Here is a 22471-nt window from a genome sequence, read left to right on the forward strand (position 1 = left end):
GTCTCTAGTGAGGTCCTCTCAAGCTGATCTTTTATGACTAGGTCGACCACTAAAACTGCCTCGGAAGCACTCGCCATTGCAGGCTCGAAAGCAGCCACCTGAGGTGCCTCTTGATGGACCTTATTTCTTTTCTTTTTCCTCATGGCCTAGAACAACCTAGAAGTTGGCATGCCTGACATGTCTCCTGCACAAGAAATCTAAGGGTTAGCCAAACTAAAATAAAATAAAGGAAAGGAAAGGAAAGCAAGGGAAAAGCTCGAGCCTGAGATGACGACCTACTCGTAGGACTCAACCCGGCCTGGATCAACTTCTCCTCAGCCTAGAACTCACTTAGCATCAACCAACAATCCACAAGGACTTGCACCCTGGCCTGCATTCGTTCAATCAACATTTCCTCCTTGGAGTACTTCCACAAGGATCAACTTCAACTCCTCTCTCTAGGTTTTTGAGAATGGCCATTTGCCATTTTGGTCAAAGAAGTACTTCCTCTTCTAGACCGATACCATGGAAGGAAAGCTGTGCAAGAATTTGTACCCAACTCAGTAGACTATACATTCCTACGGTGCTAGAGGCACTACAAGAATATCATTATTTAGAGGCATTTTCTATTGTGGCATTTGCTTAAATGCCACTAAATGTTACTTTCAGTGGCGATTTTAAGAATTGCCGTTATATATGCAGCAAAATCGCTACTAAATATAACTTTTCAGTAGATGTTAAAATGGCGGAAAAAGTATATGTGAAATGCCGCTATATCTTTGTTTTAAGTGGCTTTTATTAAATTGTCATTAAAAAACATTTTAACCATTGATTTCAATTCAAATTAACGGTGGAGATGAAAATGGGAAAATGCAAATCTAAGAGAGAAGAAAAATAGCGGGATTGAAGTTTCTTCCCCCCACGCGCGCATTCCTGTTCTACTCGCACATTTTCATTCCAATAAACAAAAAACTATTCATCTTTCCTCTCAGTGTCGAAGTCGTGCATTCCTGATCTATTTTAATCGCGTATTTTATTCTCTCACATTTATTTCTTGTCCTCTCCGTTTTATTTTTATCCGCGGGATTGGGTTTTCTTGTGATGGGTGCATGAGGAAACTGCAGGCTGAAGAAGCTAAGCTGAGGAGAAAAGGCAGTCCTTCTGGTCATTTTGGAGCCATGAAAAAGGTGGAGCAGCCGATTTTTGTAGTGGGATTTTTTATTTGAGGAGTTTCGAGTGGTGGGTTTGCGTGATGGACATAGGAGGTCGACTTGTTGCAGGTTCCCACAACAAAAATGAGTTCGTCCTCATTAATGCAGATGAGATTGGACGAGTAAGAACCATAAAAATCTCTTCTTTCACTTATTCTCCATTTTCTCTTCTTTTCTATTTTACTTCAGATGTTGATTATGGGGGTAGTTGTTTGCGCATTTTTGCTTTTGCGCTTTAGGTTCGTCCAATGGGATATATAATCTTTTTTTTTTTCTCTATTGAAGCTTGGTTTGTTTTCATTTTCCCCTTCTGTCCCAGGAGGAGGAAATGCCTGTCTCTGAATCTCTTCATGATTCTGGTTTTGGATTTGAAGTTAATAGTCTTGGGTTTTGGTTTTCCCTTTTGTTAAGAGAAACTTTTTTTAGGCTCTATCTTCATCCTTGTTTGCACTTTAGTTTTGCTGGGTAGGGGTACGCATCTCTGAAATTTCTGCACCAAGCTCTGCATTGTATATCTAAAGATGTTAGCATAGTAAATGAGGCAAAAAATGAGGGTTTCTTACTGGAGCCCTTGTTCTTGAACTTGTCCATAACTCCCAACTCCTTCCCCGCCTCTGCCCCGCCGGTAAGTAAGGAAGAAAAAGAAATTTGAGTCCTAGTTTAGTTCCTACAGTTTTCTAGGTCATTTAGATACCCTATTGCATGCAGTTCTTCTCCTTCTTCATTTATATTTTTTTGGGGGTGGGGGTGTAATATTTGGAATCTGGACTGAGTCACGGGACTTTCATCGTTTTCATATGATTTTATTAATCTTATAGATATTTTGAAACTATATAGTTATAGCTCTGGTTCTGCGCATTTACAAGTGAAGTCTATGAGAGAATTAAGTGGGCAAATCTGCCAGATTTGTGGAGATTACAGAGGATGGGGTGCCTTTTATAGCCTGTAATGATGTGCTTTCCCTATGTGCCGGCCTTGCTACGAGTATGAGAGAAGGGAGGTAAATCAGGCTTGTCCTCAGTGCAAAACCAGATACAAGCGCATCAAAGTTGAGTCTCTCTCTCTCTCTCTCTCCCTCTCTCTCCCTCTCTCTCTCTCCCTTATATATATATATATATATATATATATATATATATATATATCTTTATTTATTCATTTACTTTTCTCTTTTCCTCTATCTTTGTTCTCTTCTCCCCTGTGAATTAGTCCTAACATGGCATGCAATTTGCAGGCAGTCCCAGAGTTGACGGAGATTAAGAAGAGGATGGCATTGGTGATTTGGAAAATGAGTTCGATTTTGGGAGTCGGTTAGGTTGATTGTTCATTTATGAGATATATTTTGAACTCCATTCAACCTCATTTGTATCTCATTGATGCGTTCAATTTGACAGGTCTACCACTGATGAAGTTGTTTTCCATGTATCATAGTGAAATAATTATTGGATCAAGATGGTGGATAATCACTACTGTTTAGCTTTAGAATGCCAGCCTGGTTTTAATTTTAATTTAATTCAAGTATCTTTGGTCTAGTACATTCTTCTAAGTTATGTGCTTCCCAAGGAAAAGTCAAGCTTTTGATTGATTAATATATGGCCTGCTTTTAACATTGAATGAGTTCTTTTGAGACCCTGAAGTTGACACGTGGCATGGTGTCTTCCCTTATCAACTTCCATCTTGTTCTGTATTTCCAATATCATTTCAGTGATGATTGCAATGAAGTAATTTCATTAACATACCTACAAAATACATGGAATGATATGCAAGTTTGATCTTTTCAATTATCACCTTTTTTCTTTCTGATTGATAGAAATGGTTCCAAAGTCTCATTTTTGCTAAGTTGGTGAAGTCTCTGACTGTTACCATAGGCTTTGGTCCATAATATGAGGCAATAATATTAAATTAAGCACTCTTTTTGGCAGATCCTCTGTGATTGAAACAATAGTAAAAATCAGTAAACTTAAGTTGTCCTTGCTTGGAGATTGGTTAATTTTGCTTGAAGACTTGTTTAATTAGCTTAGAAAATGTTTGATATATTTATGGAACTATTTTATTGCCCCATTAATAAACTGCTTCACATTGACTTAGACTGGTTCCTATCTTCTAGCCAGGCACTGGATTGGTTTTGATAGCTATAGGTTGTACAGGAGGAATCAATTCCAAGCTAAATCTAGATTCTGACATGTCTTATTTGGCATTAAGAAATAATTTTAATTAATTCTCATGGATATTGCAGAATTCGGTGGATTTTGTGATAACATCCTTAATAATATAATTAACTTAAGGAGAATCTTTTTTTTTTTATCAATAACTTTGAAATTTTCATTAATTATAAAACTTTAGAATACATTAGGAGACAACAAGATGTTGTGAAAGAAATCAGCTAAGTAAGCTGAACCTGGGCAGAATTACAAATGTGCCCAAAACTTATGTGTTCTTTGAACCCCTTTCTTTGCTTAGCTATTTGCCAAACTTAAGGAGAATTCTTCTCTGTCATCAATCTACAGACATTGCAAATATGAAAGAAAAAATAAAATGAAGGAAAGATAATACACTTATATATCAACACTACTACTTCTCTTGGTGATGTTTACATTAGGAAATTTTATATTTACAGACTAAGTGCATTTTCTGATTGTTTTCATTCATTATTATTTGTTTTTTGCTGAATTCCCTTTAATTATTTCCTTTTTTAATAGATCCTTTAATTAATGTCTTTAATAATCCTAACTACCATATATTCTAGTTCATATTTTTCAAATAATGTGCTTGATTAGGGTTGTTAACAGTACAAGGAGTTATCAAAGTATACGATCTCAGGCAGCTCACCAACCCAAAGCTAGGGATATCAAGAGTTATCAAACTTGTTTCATATTATGAGCTTATTCTTGGTTCTGAGTTTTCTAGTTTCAAATGTTACTAGAACTAAACCCATGATCCCATCAATGCTAATAATCAATTTATGAATTTTGAAGCTAACTGTTAAAGATAGTTAAAAGGGGATAAAATGTCATCTCCCTCTCTTAGATAGGTTAAAAACTTAAAAAGAACCGCCTAGTAGTACTTGAAGGTCCCCACCATGGTGAGGTTTTCTGTCAACCAGTAGTGAAAATGTAAAGGAGACTTGGTTGTAGGAATGTTTGCATGGGTACATAACCCCTTGCCTATAGTCAATGGGAAAAACGGTAATCCACAATCTAGAGACTTGGTGTTGTATTTAATTGAAAGGTGTGAATTTTTTATTGAAATATAATCTTCCCATTAGTATATTGTGTTGTGGATCTGAAAGTTCCTTGTATTCTTTGATGAAGAATTTTGTCTGCCCCCAATGTTTTTATAGGATAAGTTGCCTTAATGTTTTATAGCACAGTGCTTTTTAATATTTCTGGAGATTAAGTAGAACAACTAAATTCGGTGTTAAAAATTGAGGGCTATTGGCTCTGTTTTTGCTGGATTCTCTTTGGTGAAGTTGGTTTTGATAAAGTCTATTATGATCTGTTAAGTTGGTATTGGGAAATTTCTCACTCTAGCAAAAGTCTCACTAAAAGTGACTATACATAATATACAAGACTCCTACTAGGTTAATTTTACAGCAAAAACACATTATCAAAGGCTTTTTCAAGTCATATGCCTCAATCCTTAAGGATTTTTTTTTTTTTTTTGAGTTAGTTTTCTTTCTGAATTGAGGAAAAAATCATATTATTCTTATTTTCCTTTCAACCATTTTTGGTTTCAGGTCAGGGAAGTCCTCTGTACATGATTCTTGGGCTAAGTGTGTAGTCTGGCATCAAGGTCCAGAATTGGTTTAATACTTTATGTTTATTTAGCATTAAATTTGTGAAATGTAAGATAAAAATAATTTTCCCTATTCCCTTCTTTTTCAGGAAACCTTCTTTCATCTGATTTATAGAAGGGTGCATTGAATGGAGTGACTGATATGGTATGTGAACTTTCTTCTTATACACTTTCTATGTCCAAGAGGTCTTCATTCACTCTTAATCTTGTATTCTTTCTATATCCAATCAATAGTCAAAGGTTTATATATATTCTTTAGAAGTACTTTTTATCCATCATTTATGCTTGACTTTATGTCACATTAGTTTCAGCTACATGCTTTAGAGTTTCTTTTCTTTTTTTCTTTTTTTTTTTTTCCTGGTTGATGATATGTACCAGAGATATGTACTTTCCTTCACTGGTTGATAGCCATGTGACCATGTACTTATGAGCTATGGGAGCACCAAGCTTATTTGACCACTTCACTTGCAACAGGTAACTCCAATAGGTCATTTTTAACATGCCTAGATATCTTAATATATTCCTTCCATTTTTAACATACATTGGAGTTGATCATAGAAACTAAGGAGTGGTAGTATTTGGTTTATTATAAATTTTTCATTATATAACTCGACCCCAAGAGAAAATTCCTAACTCCACCCCTGATTGATTCAACTAATGATGGCACTAATATTTTATTTTATGCCATCTTTATTCAACTGATGATGGCATAATCCTTTAAGACACCTAGGTTTTATTTATAAGAGAAAATAACTAAAACTTATTTAAATCAGCAACATTTAATTCTAAAAAGGAACCTAGACTTCATTTGCATGGACAGACGCAATTTCCCTAAACAGTTATAGTGCAAATGTTATTTGATAACATCCACTTCCTGCTCTCCCTATTGCTATTATGTGCATGTAAAGGTGAAAGGATGACTAGGGTACAAAGTCAAAATGATAATTTATTCTGAAGGGCAGATTCATGTAAGCACTCATGCATATTCAAATCTTTTGTTTTTTTTTTTTTGAAAAGCCTGCTCATTCAAAGTTGAAGGTGGGATCATCATGAATAACCTGATATTATTCACCTCTAAGGAAGCCTAGAAATGATAAGCTAAAATGAAATTGTATACATTTTATATACACAGAAAAATGGACTGGAGTTATCATTCAAAGTAGCAATGCTTAACCAAACTCAGGAATGCTTGAAGTGAAACACCTAGCCCAACATAAAAAAAAATAGTAGCTAGCTTCACAAATGAGCTAAAGCTAAAGCAAGATCTCCAGCGAGCGTAGACTTATTCGTATTGCTTACTTGAGCAAACCAAAAGCAAAAAAAGTCAAACCGAAGCTGTCATTGGGTAATCCCACTTGAGAGAGATAATTAATGCTGAAAACAATTCATTCAACTCCAAAACGCCATGTCGATATTAACATTACCTTATCTGTGTCTAAGAAATGTAAACATTTTTTTTAGTTTTCTTAATTACTTTTATTTTTATTTTTATTTTGTACAGAGGACCACACTTTATATTTTAATACAATTTCCTATACTTTACCCTTAAAAAAAAATCCTCTTGTGATTCTTCCCATCATTTTTCTGATTTTTAGGCCTTTTATTCTTTGAATAGGTTTGCAATTAATTCAGCAATGAGTTACTCAAACTTGGGTTATGAGGGTGGTAAGTCCGCCAAATTAATCATCCTCTAATGCTAAAGTGACTTAAAACCTCCCTTGTTCAATCCAAATACGTACCTACAATAGAGGTTAATCACAAAACTTGGGTTATGGGGATGCTTGCATCTTGTATATAACCATTTTATTCATTAATAAAGAAAAGTTCTGTTATCTATCAAGAGAAAATCCTAATATGTTGTTCTATGTCTTAATGTACCACATGTCAGAATATTAATAATTAACAAAGTTGGTTTGTTACTGAAAAAAAAGTCAAGAGGCATTTCACAATCTATAATTGTTCCTGTTGATTCTTATTTGTCATGTATTAGAAGTCATATATTTTCTTTTTGACTATTTTTATTAACAAGATCGATGTATTTATTTTTTCAGGAAACTGGTTAACATGGAGGGTATTGAAGATATATGCTTTCGATTTCGATGAAGACTTTTGAACATCATAGAGCGAAATAATTTTTTTTGTTGGTTTTTGGACTATCCATTATGGATCCATGACCTGAAAGTGACAGTTGTATATATAAACATTTTACGATAAATTTGTTTTACATGAAAATGGTTTATTTGGTTAAATTTAATAGTTATTTGATTTTTAATTAAATTTATAATATGCATTTGATTTAAAGGGTTTATTGATTTAGGCCCATTTACCATTATATAATAAGCAACACCTTTTTTTGTAACTTTATTTTATTATTTTTTAGCATGCATGTAAGAATATGTTTAGACATTTAGTGGTGATTGTATATGCCACTAAATCCTAAATGAATAGAATGATTAAGACTTTTTAGTGGCAATTATAAATGCCATTATGCAGATAAATGTTTTATGACATTCAAAAATGCCGTTATATAAAAAAATAAATGCTATTACATTGTTATTGCCAGCTTTTATGGTAACCTTTTAGTGGCATTTATAATTCTCACTATAGCCATTGCTATTTAGTGGCATTAAGAATTGCCATTAAATCTGCCAATAAATGCCATTATTAAATTTAAAAATGGCATTTGAAACTACCACTAAATGATGAATAAAACTCTACTAAAAATAGTTTTTATGGGCTTTTATACAAGTGTCACTAAAATTTGGATAAATGCCATTGAAAGTAAGTTTTATTGGCATTTATTTAAGTGCCATTAAAAATCGGATAAATGCCACTAAAACTTTAATGGTGTTTTTACATCCGGGGAAAGCCAATGTGGTGACAAAATTAGATGGTACCGACCAGGGTTCTAATGGAATTCAAGTGAAGTTGACAAAGGTTGATTTTATAATAATTCAAGAACTCAGGGATGAGCGGATGAAGAGGGAACCAAAGTCTTGCCTTCAGAGCCTCTTCAAAGACGGTGACCTCGTTTGTTTCATGCTCCCACGTGAACACCCCAAATGGAAGGGAATAATTGATCTAGTCGGGAATTATATACTGAGCTACGAGCTTGTAAATATTGTTGGCAAAGAGTTCGATGGGACAGAAGTGGTCTGGTGCTTTAGCCCTCACTTTTCTTGTAATGAGGGATTTCGCTTTATATGGCAAATATCGATGAAGGTCTTTACATCCAGGGGAAAGCCAACGTGGTGACAAAATTAGATGGTACCGACCAGGGTTCTAATGGAATTCAAGTGAAGTTGACAAATGTTGATTTTATAATAATTCAAGAACTCAGGGATGAGCGGATGAAGAGGGAACCAAAGTCTTGCCTTCAGAGCCTCTTCAAAGACGGTGATCTCGTTTGTTTCATGCTCCCACGTGAACACCCCAAATGGAAGGGAATAATTGATCTAGTCGGGAATTATATACTGAGCTACGAGCTTGTAAATATTGTTGGCAGAGAGCTCAATGGGACAGAAGTGGTCTGGTGCTTTAGCCCTCACTTTTCTTGTAATGAGGGATTTCGCTTTATATGGCAAATATCGATGAAGGTCTTTACATCCAAGGGAAAGCCAACGTGGTGACAAAATTAGATGGTACCGACCAGGGTTCTAATGGAATTCAAGTGAAGTTGACAAAGGTTGATTTTATAATAATTCAAGAACTCAGGGATGAGCGGATGAAGAGGGAACCAAAGTCTTGCCTTCAGAGCCTCTTCAAAGACGGTGACCTTGTTTGTTTCATGCTCCCACGTGAACACCCCAAATGGAAGGGAATAATTGATCTAATCGGGAATTATATACTGAGCTACGAGCTTGTAAATATTGTTGGCAGAGAGCTCGATGGGACAGAAGTGGTCTGGTGCTTTAGCCCTTGGTGGTCGACGGGAAGACATGGCCCTTATATGAGAACCTCTTTGGTCCTAACTCCTGAGCCAAAGACCCTTCCTCGACTTGGCAAGCCGGACTCCTTTCTTCCCCTGACTCAATATTAGACATTGTAAAAAGAAGGTAAAGAGAGATGACTCACCTAAGACAGATAAAGCAACCTCGCTGATAATAATGATAGCACTGACAACATTGAGCTTTGCGACCTCTCTATGCAACAAAGCTCCATAAAGTAGGGATGAGAGAAATGGGACCCCGAGGGCCCTATTTATAGACCACATAACGAGCAGTGAGTTCGAGATCAATTGCATCCAATGGTTCGCAGAGGTGCAATGTTTTTCATTCCAAGGCGAAATTAGTTTAGCACATTTTTTATGTCCGCGTAACTTAATGACTGCGTGTACTCAAAATGCAACCTCAACCTCAAAAGTAGACTGATTGGGTTGACAAGATCCCAAGCCATTGGTCAAACTGCACTGGACCAAATCACCTCAGCTTGGTATTATCCCCTCCCCAAGCTGGCCACCTCAAACTCAGGAGTGGGGCCAATTGATGAGGGGTAATTTGGTCTACCAATGACACTGCGACATGTAGCATCACAGAACAACAAAAATGACACCTCAGCAATTTCAAGGAAGTGCCAAGGAGCACCTTGGGGTACTACCTCGTACACCTCAACATCACCCCGTCTGGCCGAGGTACAAATAGCTCAAATTTGGGTATCAACTTGCCCGATATGCTAGGTAGTCTTTATCTTGGAGTGAGCCAATAGTCTTCAATTTCCTTGGGATCACGATGCCATGCCGATGGAGTTGATTTTCTCCCCACCCAATTCGAATTGAGTTGGATAAGCCTTATCAGCTTCTGTGGAGTCCATCTTTGAGTGCGAAACCAACTCCGGATGAGACGAGTTAGAGATCTCGAACACACTTCTTGAGATATAGCTCTCACAGCTCTTTGATTCTCTTGCTTTTACCTCTCAACACTCTTTGCTAACTTAAGCAACGGAGTGTCCACCCAAAGTAAAGCAACCTGGACACTGATATGCTCAACTAGACGACCTCATTAGCCCGACGACCGAACTATCCTACAACAGAGAGCAACGAGATTGCGCTACATCACTATACATGGCCTGGTGGCCCACCAGCTCACGGATTCAACCTGTCCATCACTTGGACAAGGACGGAATAACAACATCAAATTAATCTTATCCTTATCACCTAGAGTTGAGACATAGAGAATGAATAAGTTTGTGCTGGGATACATAAGCTTAGGATTTGTGTTGTTTTAAAACTCAAAAGCACAAAACTCCAATTTTAAGTTTTGTTCTTTGGGGCTTAAAACTATTTTGAATTTACATTGTTATAGATATATTTTTTAAAAGTAATTCTTACCAAACAGTTGAATTGATTTTCAGTTCATTTCTATTTCTCACAGCCCAAACCCAAAGCTCTCAAAAGCGAAAGAATATTTTAGTGGCCGTTTAGGAGGTGTTTCTTGTGGTGGCTTTTAGGCTTTGCACGGTGAGCCCCACCTGGATATCCTATAAACAATGTTGGGCAAAAATCCTGGAAAGCCCAAATTTACTACCTTTCAACCATTATATAAGCTTCTTTTAGTGACTTCTACAAAGCAGCTCAACCAAAGCTTTTGGGAGGCCTTCAACTTTGATTGCACTGCTTTCACCGAGCCACTATGAAGAAACTAGTAAGGCCGCACGTGAAAGCCCTCCCGAACGGGCGCTGTTAGGATTAATAATTACTAAACTCCATGCTTTGGCAATGCCAAGGCTTCGGAAAAGCAGGTTCGTTGTCTATGATTTTGTGGCCCTGTCTGGTTTGTTTTTAGTGGGCTTAACTTGGAACCATCTGAAAGGCATTTGACTCATATCTCAAAGGGCTGCAAAGGACAAGCCAACAAGACTGGCACCAGCTTGTATTGTGAGACAAAGGGTTCACCCTGGCTCCACTACCCATGATTTTATGGTTTCCATCCCATCCCTATAATTTCACAAACGTAACCCGTGACTTCTCTCACAAGGAGAGGACATATACCACAAGCAGCCGAATAAGGATTTGTTGGTCTGTCTAGGATGTCAGTGAGCTTGCTTGTGGGCCAAACAAAAAATGAGTGTTCATTGAGAATGATGGGCATTTTCTAGGCTCCATGATTTCTTTCACTCCTGCAAAAAGGAAGGGACTTATCTTTTGGGCTTATATGTAATGTAACTCACCTTGTAAGCCTCTTCCCTATCTGTTGGCTTAAGAAGTACATATGCAGACAAAGGTCCATCACCCTAAATGGGCCCTCATTTTTGTGGCCCACAAGCTCATCACTCATCTGCCTCTGCAACATGCCAACTAACCCACTGCCTGACTGGTTGTGGCACAAGAGGCTGTGAGTTTAAATTTATAAGATGGGATGATAGGGAAAGAAGAGATCCTCATCATGGGTGATAGAGCCTGGATAAAGCTCCATGCACTGTGCTGCATTATCACTCCAGGCCAGCCAACCTGTTTTGTCTAGTCAAGTGCCCATCTTTTGGCCCACTAAAAAAAGTAATAGCCAATCAACCACAGTCATCTTATTGTCACCTATATTTGTCAATACCCTTTGCTTTACCAAAAAGGATAAACTTAACCCTAGGGAAATTTGCTATAAATACTCTCTGATCAGAAGAAATTGTACCAAAATAAGGAAGAGAAGGTAAACTATCAGGGCTGGTTATCCTCCTCTGAAAAGTTATAGCATTATGTTAGTACTCTTTTGAGAGGATTCTCACAATTCTGTTTTGCATTGGAAATCATAAGATCAAAATGCCCTTCTTTCTAATCAAATTCTTTTCTGTTTGTTACTGGATATAGGACTCTACGAGCTTACCATCAGAGTCCTAAGCATTTGAGAGGAGGAAAATTTCCCAAAAATGGATCCCCTTTCATTTCTTATTTGAAACCAAACGGTTTCTATAAGCTTGGACTTTTTTCTTAACCTTATTCCTTTTTCATTTATCAGATCCATGCTCTATATGGTTAGCTTAGAATTGAACTATAAACCTTGGTGTATCAATTGGCATCACTTGTTTGTGAGTAAAACCTCAAGTATCATCTGTGATCCCAATTTAAGTGGGTTTCTTAGGAAAAATAGAAAACTTTATACCTTCATCTCTTTGGAACTAATCACAATTTACAAGAGATGAGATTAGATGAAAATTGGTGGACTATTGTATAATACACTTAACAACCACTTCTCTAACAAATAAATGTACGCAAAAGAAGAAATCTAATGAAAATTTTGACACTGCCCCTTGAGGAGCATTTATAAATTTTGAGGCACTGAGGACAATTTTGTTTCTTATGGATGAGGGGAATTTGTAATCAGTCCAGGGAATGCTTCAAAACGTGTAAAGGGACAATTTTTGGTACTTGTGAGGGAGCATAGTTGAACTCCTTATACTAAGAAATGGGAAGAAAATAAGCAATAATGATAAAACACTAACAAATTCAGGAGGTTAAAAATCCACTGGAATCTAATTCATTACATTTATATGTCAGCTAAAAGGACAAGTCAGAAAGGATGTCATTCTTGCCATGTTACCATCACATGTATCCACATGTCATGATGAAAATCAGGACTCTTGCCTTGTCAGAAGGAACATTGGCCATCTCTTCTTTATTTTGTTTTATTAAATTTCGAATATTAACATGTTTATTAAGTTTTGCTTGATGAATAAATTTTATTCTGAAAGAACAGTTCAATGCATTAGTGGCATTTAATTATTTAAATGGAACTAAACAAGATGGTTAATTATCTTAAGCTAAGCAGATTTAAATTTTGAATTTTGTGAGATTTCTAGCACCATCCCAAGAACTTCTCTAGGGTTTCTTTTGGTGAATATTTGTAGGGTTTTGAATGTTTTGGGTACTTTTGGTTTCCCATGGTTGAATCTGTGCCCATATTATGAAAAGCACTAGGTTATGCAAAATTGAGTGCTAAGAGCAGTCTCAGCCTATGGATTTTGTCTCATATATACCCCAAACACAACCGTTAATGGGATGAATGGACCTCGATCAGGACATATTGGGCTGGGCCTCTTCTGTCCCTCACCCTATTACATTGATCATTGGATTCAGCATCCCCCTGCTACAACCATCACCACCCTCCCAATTACTGAAATCAATCAACCATTTCCAGTGACCATCTATTGCTGTTAACACGATTGAGATGTTACTGCAACCAATTTTCTATATTTTCCCAAAATAGCTGCGAAAATTGATGAAACAAAACTATGTATATTTTTTTTTCCAATAAATAATGTTTTTTCACAGTGCCAAAAAAGAATAGTATATATTTTCCTAAAATAAAAAAAGAAAAGAAATGTTTATATATAAGTTAGCTTCTGCCTGCCAAAAAAAGTACAAAAAGACAGCCCAAGATGAATTCCCTACTAAACTTTGATACCTTATATCATTTGGATCTAATTCATTGAACTAAACGGCCCAAGTAGGTACAAATTCTAACTGTTCATTGCAGGAATTGACAAGTACATTCACAAGCAAGAATTTCCCAACCATATCTGTAGGGACAAATTGAGTGACAGTGGGCCTTCAAACCCTATCTTTAGCGACAAACCCAGCTAAAGCAACTACCAAGCGCATTTCAAAGCAGAAAAGGAATTTCTTCTAGCAAAATCTCTCTCTCTCTCTCAATACACGTAGGTTCACTAGCCAACCAAGTTATTTCAGTGTTTGTTCTTGAAGCCAATACAATTGTGTATGCTTTAGCATTTTGAAATTTCTACTTAAAAGGGTTGATTTAGTGGGCAATTCAGTGTCCATTACTTAACTTGCTAGGTCGCCTCGCCTCGTAGTGGCCAGTGGGTCACTGTTATTGTTTTCTCTATCTTTCTCATGGAAAAGGCAACCATAGGTTTTATTACTTCCTTTCCATGTGTGAGAGAGATAGAGAGAAAGAGATGCTTTACCTTTGCTTCCAAAGCCAAAAAGAGAATCTTTTTTCTTATATCTAAATCACAGCAAATGAGCATATTATCATCTGGTTGTTGGGTCATAGTGGTTTATCTTATTTCTTTTTCTCTTCTTTATTGCAATACTACCATGAGGTTGATGGCCCACAACCTGTCATACTTCTGCCACGTGGAAGTGTGATGTGGCCAGTCTGAGCCATCAATCAAATGGGAACTCTCTTTATTGTCCACCTGTTCAATATATCCTCTTGTCCAAATCAATCCCATACTGCAAATTGCTTTACCCTAGTAAAATTAACCACTAAAAGCTTTAATATTTCTATGCAAAACAAAATTAACCTAAATTTGAATTCATGGCAAAGTCTTTTGGGCTCAAATTTGACCCATTAACGGAGAGACAGGTGAGAGGAACATGTAGGGCCCTCTTGGGATTCCTTGATACAGAAGGACTCAACTAGCGAGAGAGAGAGAGAAAAGATTCTATTGTCGTCATACATACTTATCTGGTGGCACCGTAACATGCAAAAATATGTAAGTTGATTATTACATTGTCAAGGGATGTACGCTATGATCGTTTGAACTCATGATGATATGTTTGTCCTCATCAACATCCTATGATCCTAACTATGAGTCTATGAGTGTACGAGGCTCTTACTTGCTGAACTAATGACGTGACAAAATTGTCGTCCTGGTAATATATTCAAAGCATACAAGGAAGATGTGATGCACTGTTTGCTCCATCTCAATAAAAAATTAAAAACAATTAGGGGGTGTTCACCAACATGTTGTAATGTTTAGAGTATGATCTACTTAATTAACGCTACAATAAAAAAAAAAGGAATTTGCCACATCAGCCAAGATGTTTTATTTTTTTGCTTATGTAGCAATTGTTTTTATTATAGAAAGCAAAACCATACATACTGGGAAACACCCCTAAGTCTAACAAAAGAAATGGCGTTTATGGTAGTAGTTAGAATAGATGTATCAGTAAGGGTGTCAACGGACTGGTTTTGGTCTTTTGGATTGGACCCCGTTCAGTGCAAAATCAATAGCAATTTGGATCATGGTTTTTAAAACTGGACCCCAAAACCATTCGAATGGTCAGTCTGTTTTAATAAAAAAATTGAAAAGCGGTCAAAATCATTCAAATGGTTCGAACGGTTAATTGGCCGGTTTAGTAGTTTGCTGACCAAAATCAACAATTTAGGGGGAAAATGGAATTGGTCATGACCGATTCTTGATTTTTCTGGTCCAATCCGGTTTTAAAAATCATGATTTGGATGGATTGGAGGACCAATCCAGTCCAAATATCTATTAGATTGGATTGGACCTGGTCTATCCATAATAAATTTATATTGGATTGGGTTGGATTAAGCCAATAGCTGATCCATTGAAATATGATAAAAGTATAAGTAGCAATGGACCGGGTTTGAGTTAAAACCAATCTAAATCAAAATGAATTTGATGAACAGATTGGACAGTCCAAACATTAAATTAAACCGATCCAAAATGATCCAAAATATTCATTGGATTGGATTTGACCTAACCCATTTATAATGGATCAAATCCAATCCAATTGACGCCCCTATGTATCAGCATAACCAAACATCTTCCCATTTGGGGATAAGTGGATATTAAGCCCCCCGTTTGGGAGTGTTTATTAGATAGAGAAGTGCTTATGAGTGTTTATTGGAAAAGCGCTTCTTTCAAACCGGGTAATATATATAGGTATTTTGAATATTATGTGGCAGGCAAAGATGGGCCAGAAATTAAGGCAATAAGCACTTAAAAATAAGATGAAAATTTTGGTTTAAATTGTTTGCAGGCTTATTTTCTGGAATAATTAAGACCACTTATTCAGATTTTTTCCAAATGCACACAACTGCTTATTGGTGTGATCCCGACCTAAAATTAATGTTTAAAATAAGCACTCCCATACGAGGGTTAAGGTAGTTTCATTATTATTATTTTTTACTTTATTTATTTATTTTTTGGGTTAAGAGTTGGAATTAGACAGGGGAGTATTTACTTTGTGGCAGTTGAGGATGTTGTACACTTGTACCTACAAAACCCTACCTCAGGTCAGCCTTTACAGATCAACCTAACCATGAATATCAAAAACTGCAAAAGAGTAAAGGAAAAAGGATCCAAGGGAATATACAACAATAATTTTATTCCCACATAGGATGTCAAACACAAATGGAAGCCTGCCACATGTCCAATCAATATACTAAAAAATAATAAACTTAAAAAGGTATTTATTCTCCAACTTTGCTGAGCAAAAGCATGCGTCCTAGATCCAAAACCACTGTCTTTTAAATACCCAATTAGTCTCTTTCCACAAGATTTTGTGTTTTAATTAAATCTGGTGCACCTTCCCTTAATCACCCTGTGCCCTTTGCATGTTCATTATGCACCATTATCACATTGTCATCCATATAATTAATAATTGCAAATTAGTGTAATTAACTTATGGAATTTGGAGCTGTAGATCAAGTGGAGATTAATTTGTGGCCTTAAAAACCGTAAAACCATTGATATTATCATGATGATGACTCTGGCCCATTCCCAAGCAATTAAAAAGTGACATATATAATACAAGATATTTTTATATTTTTTCTTTAGGACATATAGAAACCAAAATGGAATAAAGGAACAGTATAATCTAAAATGAACTGTGTATAGGTTCTTTTAGGAAGTTGATGAGGAGTTGTAGACAGGTCCATACATTGGAATTGGGAAATACTTTTGGTTCTTTGTTTGGATTAATACAAACAATTTGTAAAATAATCCAAAGTAACAGACGACCAAAGAAACAAACATACCCTCGGTGACAACATCTTGCTTTTCCCTAAACCCTTAATTGTTTCTAGCATTTTAACTTAATTCAAAGGGGAGAGAGACAGACAGAAAGAGAGAGAGAGAGAGATTATTTTTCTTAGTAGAAGTTCTGTAACTCATGTGGGGTTTGTGAACGAATCTCATAAATCTTGAAAGTTGAAATGAAACCCTCGAGAGTGTTGGGCAAGGAGAGAATATTCTTGGGCCACCATAGTTCAACAGCAAAACTCCAAAACTTGAATTATAGAAAAATTTGCAAAAGCAGTAGCATAATTAGATTATGATTAAGGTATAGGAAAAGTCAGCCCATAAGGGGACGACTGTCTCATACTTCTAAAAATTCACTGCCTTTGTCAGTTCTCTATCTTTTAACCTCTTTTATCCTTCATTAACCCCCTTTAATTAATCAAACTTAACATTATTACCCTGTTACTCTTCTACTAGTCTACTACTTAATTTGTAAAACAAGGACCAACCATGGAATATATATATGAATCGAGGCTTCAAAAGAAAGGTGGTCAAGTGGGTTCACAGATCTAGTCAATGTGAGGTGGATAGTGTCATAATCATATGGACGATTATTCCCTTTTACGTTTGTGTGTTTTCGAGTGTCGTTTCCTTCAGATTTTAGTGGCCTCGACAGTTGAGCACATGAATTGGTCTGTCTCTGAAGGGCGTTTTTGAATCCATGAAAAAGAAATTATTTTTACTGTCACCGTCTTACTTATTATATAAAATTTGTTTTGTTTTGATTTGATTTCAACCTACTTATTGTTAGATACAATGCATCTATTGGAGCCCACTGAATAGGACCCAATACAAAATTCGAGATGATATGTTACCGTCTGATTTAAATTTTGGTTGGTCACACGGCGACAAATGAAATGTGCCATTAACCAGTCATGCATATTTATATGTCTGATAATATAATAATATGTTTATACCTGATCAAGGATGTGAATGGTAAAAATTAAGAAGGTTTCCAAACTTCCAACTTCATAGGTTGTATTTATATATAAAAGGAAAGTGTAGATGATAGGACGGATAACAACAATAGTATCTTTATTGGTAAATGCTTCATACATATATGCTTTCATTTTGACTTGGGAGCCATTAAAAAGTGGGTTCTTTTTGTGAAATGTAAGGACCCAAAAGAAAATAAAGTTGTTATGGGGTGTGAAAGTAAGGTATCCCTAAGCTAGACAAGGCTAGAAAGCTGTTTTTATTTATTTATTTTCATGGAAATTGCCATATTAGTTTTATTGTGTTTAGTTGTGAAGAAAATGATAGAAAAGAAATTTTAAAAAAGAAGTTGAGAATAGAGTGGGGCTGGTTTTGCTTCTTTTCACTTTCCGCCACTTCTTTTCTTTATTTTCTTTACCTTCTAAGAGAGAGCAGAAGACATAAGAAAGAAAACTTCTATATCTTCCTATTTTTAGTTTCCCTTACCTGTAATCAAACTGAGGTTGTGCGTTTAGAGTTGCTCTTAAAACTGGAAACTGCTTCTCGACCGGAAGCATTTCTATAAAAGCGCTTATTTGAAGAAGCACCTCTATATTGATATAATATTTGCTAAGGAAGTGATTCTATTGATTGAGATTGAGAGAGTTATTCGAAATTAATTTCAAATTACTATCAAAAGATAGCTTTCCAAAAAATCGGATATACAGTCAGGTCTTCTAACTTTTGCTAATTTGTGTGGGGAGAGTGGCTCCGGCTTCATGCGGAAGTACTTCTAACAGTGAATCACCATACACATCTAGGATAAAAGGAAGCACTTCCCTTTTCAAAAGCTGCAGAAGCACCTTCTAAGCACAAACTCAAACAAAGCCTAAGTTACTTTCCTTTTGGATAATTTTCTTTTCATTTCTTCCATTTTCTTCACCACCAAATGCATGCATGCAGTGTCAATGTGAATTATTTTCAATTTGCAACTGGCATTTTGCTGTTGGGACAGCAAATTGTGGTAGATATGATAAATTGAGAAAACCAAAATATGATTCAGGCAACAGGAATCACATCAACATAAAGTGTCGGCTCCATCAAATTGATACATACTCTTCAGTTCTTTATGGCCAGTTATCAGAAGAACAAAAAAAAAGAAAAAAAAAATCAAATGTGGGGAAAATGCAAGGGTGCTTAATTTAACCTGCAGTGATTCAGCCTTGGTTAAGTCCAGCATGTCCCAAATGCAATCAACAACTTTTGAGTTTGGATGGGCCAAGGGGTCCAAGTCATCAAGATGAACCAGCTTATGTCTTTAATACAGATCCTGTCCCAAGGTAACCCACCAACCAGTAGTACATCATTATATTATAATTCAGAGACTTTATAAGAGTCCTCTCCACTTACTATTTTGTAAATAGAACTCCCAGTTCTCCTGGTGAACTGGGTTAAGATTTAACTAGAGAGAGAGAGAGAGAGGTCTGGCTACCCTATACTGTAAGATTTGGTATACGTGTGGGAAGGTGCAAGAATATTTTGATAGTATCAAAGTGAGAGAAGACTGGACTGACTTGAGAATTTCAGATCCTGTAGTTGAAGTATATTTGGTTTCAGTTATGGGAATATAGATAATCCCTCCCAAGTCCCAATGTAGAAGTAAATAATATAAAAAAACAGTTGATGAGAACTGGAAGGAAGAAGTATGGAGAAGAACAAATCAAAAAAAGCAAGCAAATTATGGGATAATCATTCCAAATAGGAAACGCATGAATACTAGCTTTCTTCCGACCTCATCATATGTGTCATCATGCACCTTTGGGTTCTGCTGTCAAACCCCCCCTCCCCCCTTCAGTCCTTCACCCTGCTCCAACTTTAACTTTTCACCGCCTTCATAGAATAATACTTTGCTTTTATATTCAGACCAAAAGTTGGTAAATAAGACTGCGGAGAAACATCAGAGAGAGAGAGAGAGAGAAAAAGAGAGAGGGCTTCAGTTGATTAGATTATGTTATTAAAGCCTAGAGCAATAACAAAAGGTTCCATATAACCCCCTCAATTTTCTCCTGTGATAGCTTTGAGTAATTAAAAAGGGTTGAAAACTTGCGATCGATCCATGTTAGAGAAGATGGCAGGAGAAGCAATCTCAGGTGCTTTTAATCAGGAAACGGTTGTTGGATCCAACCCGCCTGTCGTAAAGAAGAAGAGAAATCTACCAGGAAATCCAGGCAATTAATCTTCTTTCTCTTCATGAAAATATATCTAGCTTTTGAGATTGTTTTCTTATTTCTTGGGTTATGAGTATATTCATAGATATTCATTCTTGTGACTGATGATTCTATTTGGCTAAACAGATCCTGAAGCTGAGGTCATCGCCCTGTCGCCGAAAACTCTAATGGCAACCAACAGATTCCTGTGTGAGATATGTGGGAAAGGCTTCCAAAGGGATCAAAACCTTCAACTTCACCGGCGGGGACATAACCTTCCATGGAAGCTTAGGCAAAGAACCAGCAAGGAACCCAAGAAACGCGTTTATGTATGCCCGGAAAAGACCTGCGTTCACCACCACCCATCAAGGGCTCTTGGAGACCTCACTGGTATAAAGAAGCACTTCTGTAGAAAGCATGGAGAGAAGAAGTGGAAGTGCGAGAAATGCTCAAAGCGGTATGCCGTGCAGTCTGATTGGAAAGCCCATTCCAAGACCTGTGGCACTAGGGAGTACAGATGCGATTGTGGAACTCTATTTTCACGGTAATTATTTATATATATGGCTTCCATTTTCATATAATTTACAGTATAATCAATGATGAAAATTTTTAGTAAACAGAAACCAAGAGAAGAAATTTTACAAGGCAAAACAATCATGGAAGTAACTAAGCTATTTTTGTTTGTTTAGTTGTGTGGAATAGACAAGATTTCTCTCTCTCGCTCTGGATTTTAATTAGGAGGAGAATAAAAAGGAAAAGGGTGCACAGTGAAGACAAATGATTTGTTAGAAATGCTGTTGATTTCCATATATTGAGATATATATCTTTTGACGTTAGGAGATCTCTATCTCTTGAGTGTTAGGGTTGTAACGTGTTCTTTTAAGACTATCGCACTGATGATGTTGTTCATGTTTTTTTACCCTTTATGGTGGACAAGCTGCTGGGAACAAACCCACAATCTCATGGTTCTGGTGCAGATGTCAGCCACTTGGGCTACGAGCCGGAGCCAAAGTAGATAGAGCTTAAGTAGTAAAAATTTTGATGTTCTTGTTTCAACTACTACATTCCTTTTTGTTCGTCAGTTAATTTGGTTCATACTTCTGTCTCTATCTGTTAGATATGAATGCTTTTCTACTCATTCTGTGTGAACAGGCGAGACAGCTTCATCACTCACAGAGCCTTCTGCGAAGCTTTGGCAGAAGAAACAGCTAGAGTTACTGCAGCATATAAAATGAACAATGCGAATGCTGGGAACATCAGTTATCCTTTTATGGGGACTTCGCTAAGATCCAACATGGTGCAACATTTCTCTTCTGTTTTCAAGCCAATTCCAAGCAGCAATGGAGCAATGGATCAGACTAGACCAGGACTCTCTCTGTGGATGGACCAAGAATCCCAGACTAACCAAGCAATGAGCAACAATCTCACAGAACTACATCAAATGGGCTCTGCGAGTATAGGAACAGTTTATGCTGATCCATTTTCAAATCCTTCACATACAGATTACCAGGTAAACTGGGCATTCGGAAATAAGTTCTCATCAACGAATGCTGGAGAGCTAACCAGCACCACACCGCCATTAACCAACCTCAAGGAAGTTGGGAGTCCCCGACTTGCTAGTGCTCCTTCCTTGTATAGCACCCAACACTACCATCACCAACTGCCTCCAGCAATCATGTCCGCAACAGCCTTACTACAAAAAGCTGCTGAAATTGGCGCTACTTCCACCAACCCATCATTTCTCGAGAGCTATGGACTAAAGTGCAACAACAACCACAACAACAACCAAATTCAAGATGGAAACAAGTATAACGATTTGTTTTCTCCAAGCCTCATACCAACTAATCTCGGAAGCGATTTAGACAACTCGGTGAGGGATCTAACCACTTTGAACCAGTTGCAGATGTACCCCAAAAAGCGCCCAAAAACTCTGAACGATGATGCAGAAGAAGGGCAGACAAGGGATTTCTTAGGGGTTGGTGTTCAAACCACCTGTCCGTCGTCAATCAATGGATGGATTTGATTAGATGGGGGTTTCATGAATTGCATGTTTCTCAATGAAAAGCATAGTTGATAATAAAGTGAGGTTCTTGAGATTATATTATTTTCAATCTTTGCAGAGAGAAAAAAGGAAGTATGAGTGATTCTGGGGGCTAAAAGATGTGTTTAGAAAACTATTCAAGAGTTGGAGGAGGAGATCCATGCATATTCTGTTGGAACCCTCAAAGCTGATCTTTTAAAAATGGTCCCTTTTTATTTTAGGAAAAAGGGGGGGGTTAGTAGTGGAGGCAAAGCAAGAACCCCCTTTTTAACTCCATTATTGCAGTGTTTCATCTCTATCATGATTCTGGTCTTTTTCAAGCTGGGTTTTACAGTATCTCAGTGGTATAAAGCTGGATTTGAGTTCATAGGCTTAGCTAATTAACGTATCTAGACTTTCCTTCTACACAACCATGCATATTTTCTGTACCATGGAACACATATAGAGAAGACCTTGTGTATACAGGTAAAACACTGTCAGAGTACTTGGAAATGAAGGAAGCACTCAAAACTTTGTTAAGAAGATTAGACATAACTTTCTTA

The 22471-nt window shown here is 36.8% G+C and overlaps 1 protein-coding gene and 1 long non-coding RNA gene across 3 annotated transcripts; both read left to right on the plus strand.

Moving 5' to 3' along the window:
• The first annotated feature begins 884 nt into the window (after positions 1-884).
• Positions 885-7259, plus strand: LOC148877652 (uncharacterized). 2 transcript variants are annotated; one of them, XR_016098344.1, is made up of 7 exons: positions 885-1312; positions 2095-2238; positions 2422-2581; positions 4924-4979; positions 5072-5127; positions 5361-5456; positions 7034-7259. It is a non-coding gene; the product is annotated as an uncharacterized LOC148877652 (long non-coding RNA). The 2 variants fall into 2 exon arrangements; XR_016098343.1 differs by lacking the exon at positions 5361-5456.
• Positions 7260-19080: 11821 nt separating this feature from the next.
• On the plus strand, positions 19081-22471 carry LOC148877653 (zinc finger protein MAGPIE-like). Its single transcript, XM_088942269.1, has 3 exons — positions 19081-19909; positions 20036-20432; positions 21041-22471. Exons 1-3 carry the CDS (start codon positions 19798-19800, stop codon positions 21909-21911), a joined length of 1380 nt encoding a protein of 459 aa, XP_088798395.1. The 5' UTR covers positions 19081-19797; the 3' UTR covers positions 21912-22471.

Source organism: Nelumbo lutea, chromosome 1 (assembly GCF_056320005.1).
Source record: "Nelumbo lutea isolate HS-2025 chromosome 1, American lotus-T2T, whole genome shotgun sequence".
NCBI classification, from domain to species: Eukaryota; Viridiplantae; Streptophyta; class Magnoliopsida; order Proteales; family Nelumbonaceae; genus Nelumbo; species Nelumbo lutea.

Coding starts and splice junctions, on each gene's coding strand:
- LOC148877653 (XM_088942269.1), top strand. CDS start 19,798: ATGTTAGAGAAGATGGCAGGAGAAGCAATCTCAGGTGCTTTTAATCAG. Junction 19,910..20,035: donor AAATCTACCAGGAAATCCAG/GCAATTAATCTT, acceptor TTGGCTAAACAG/ATCCTGAAGCTGAGGTCATC. Junction 20,433..21,040: donor TGTGGAACTCTATTTTCACG/GTAATTATTTAT, acceptor CTGTGTGAACAG/GCGAGACAGCTTCATCACTC.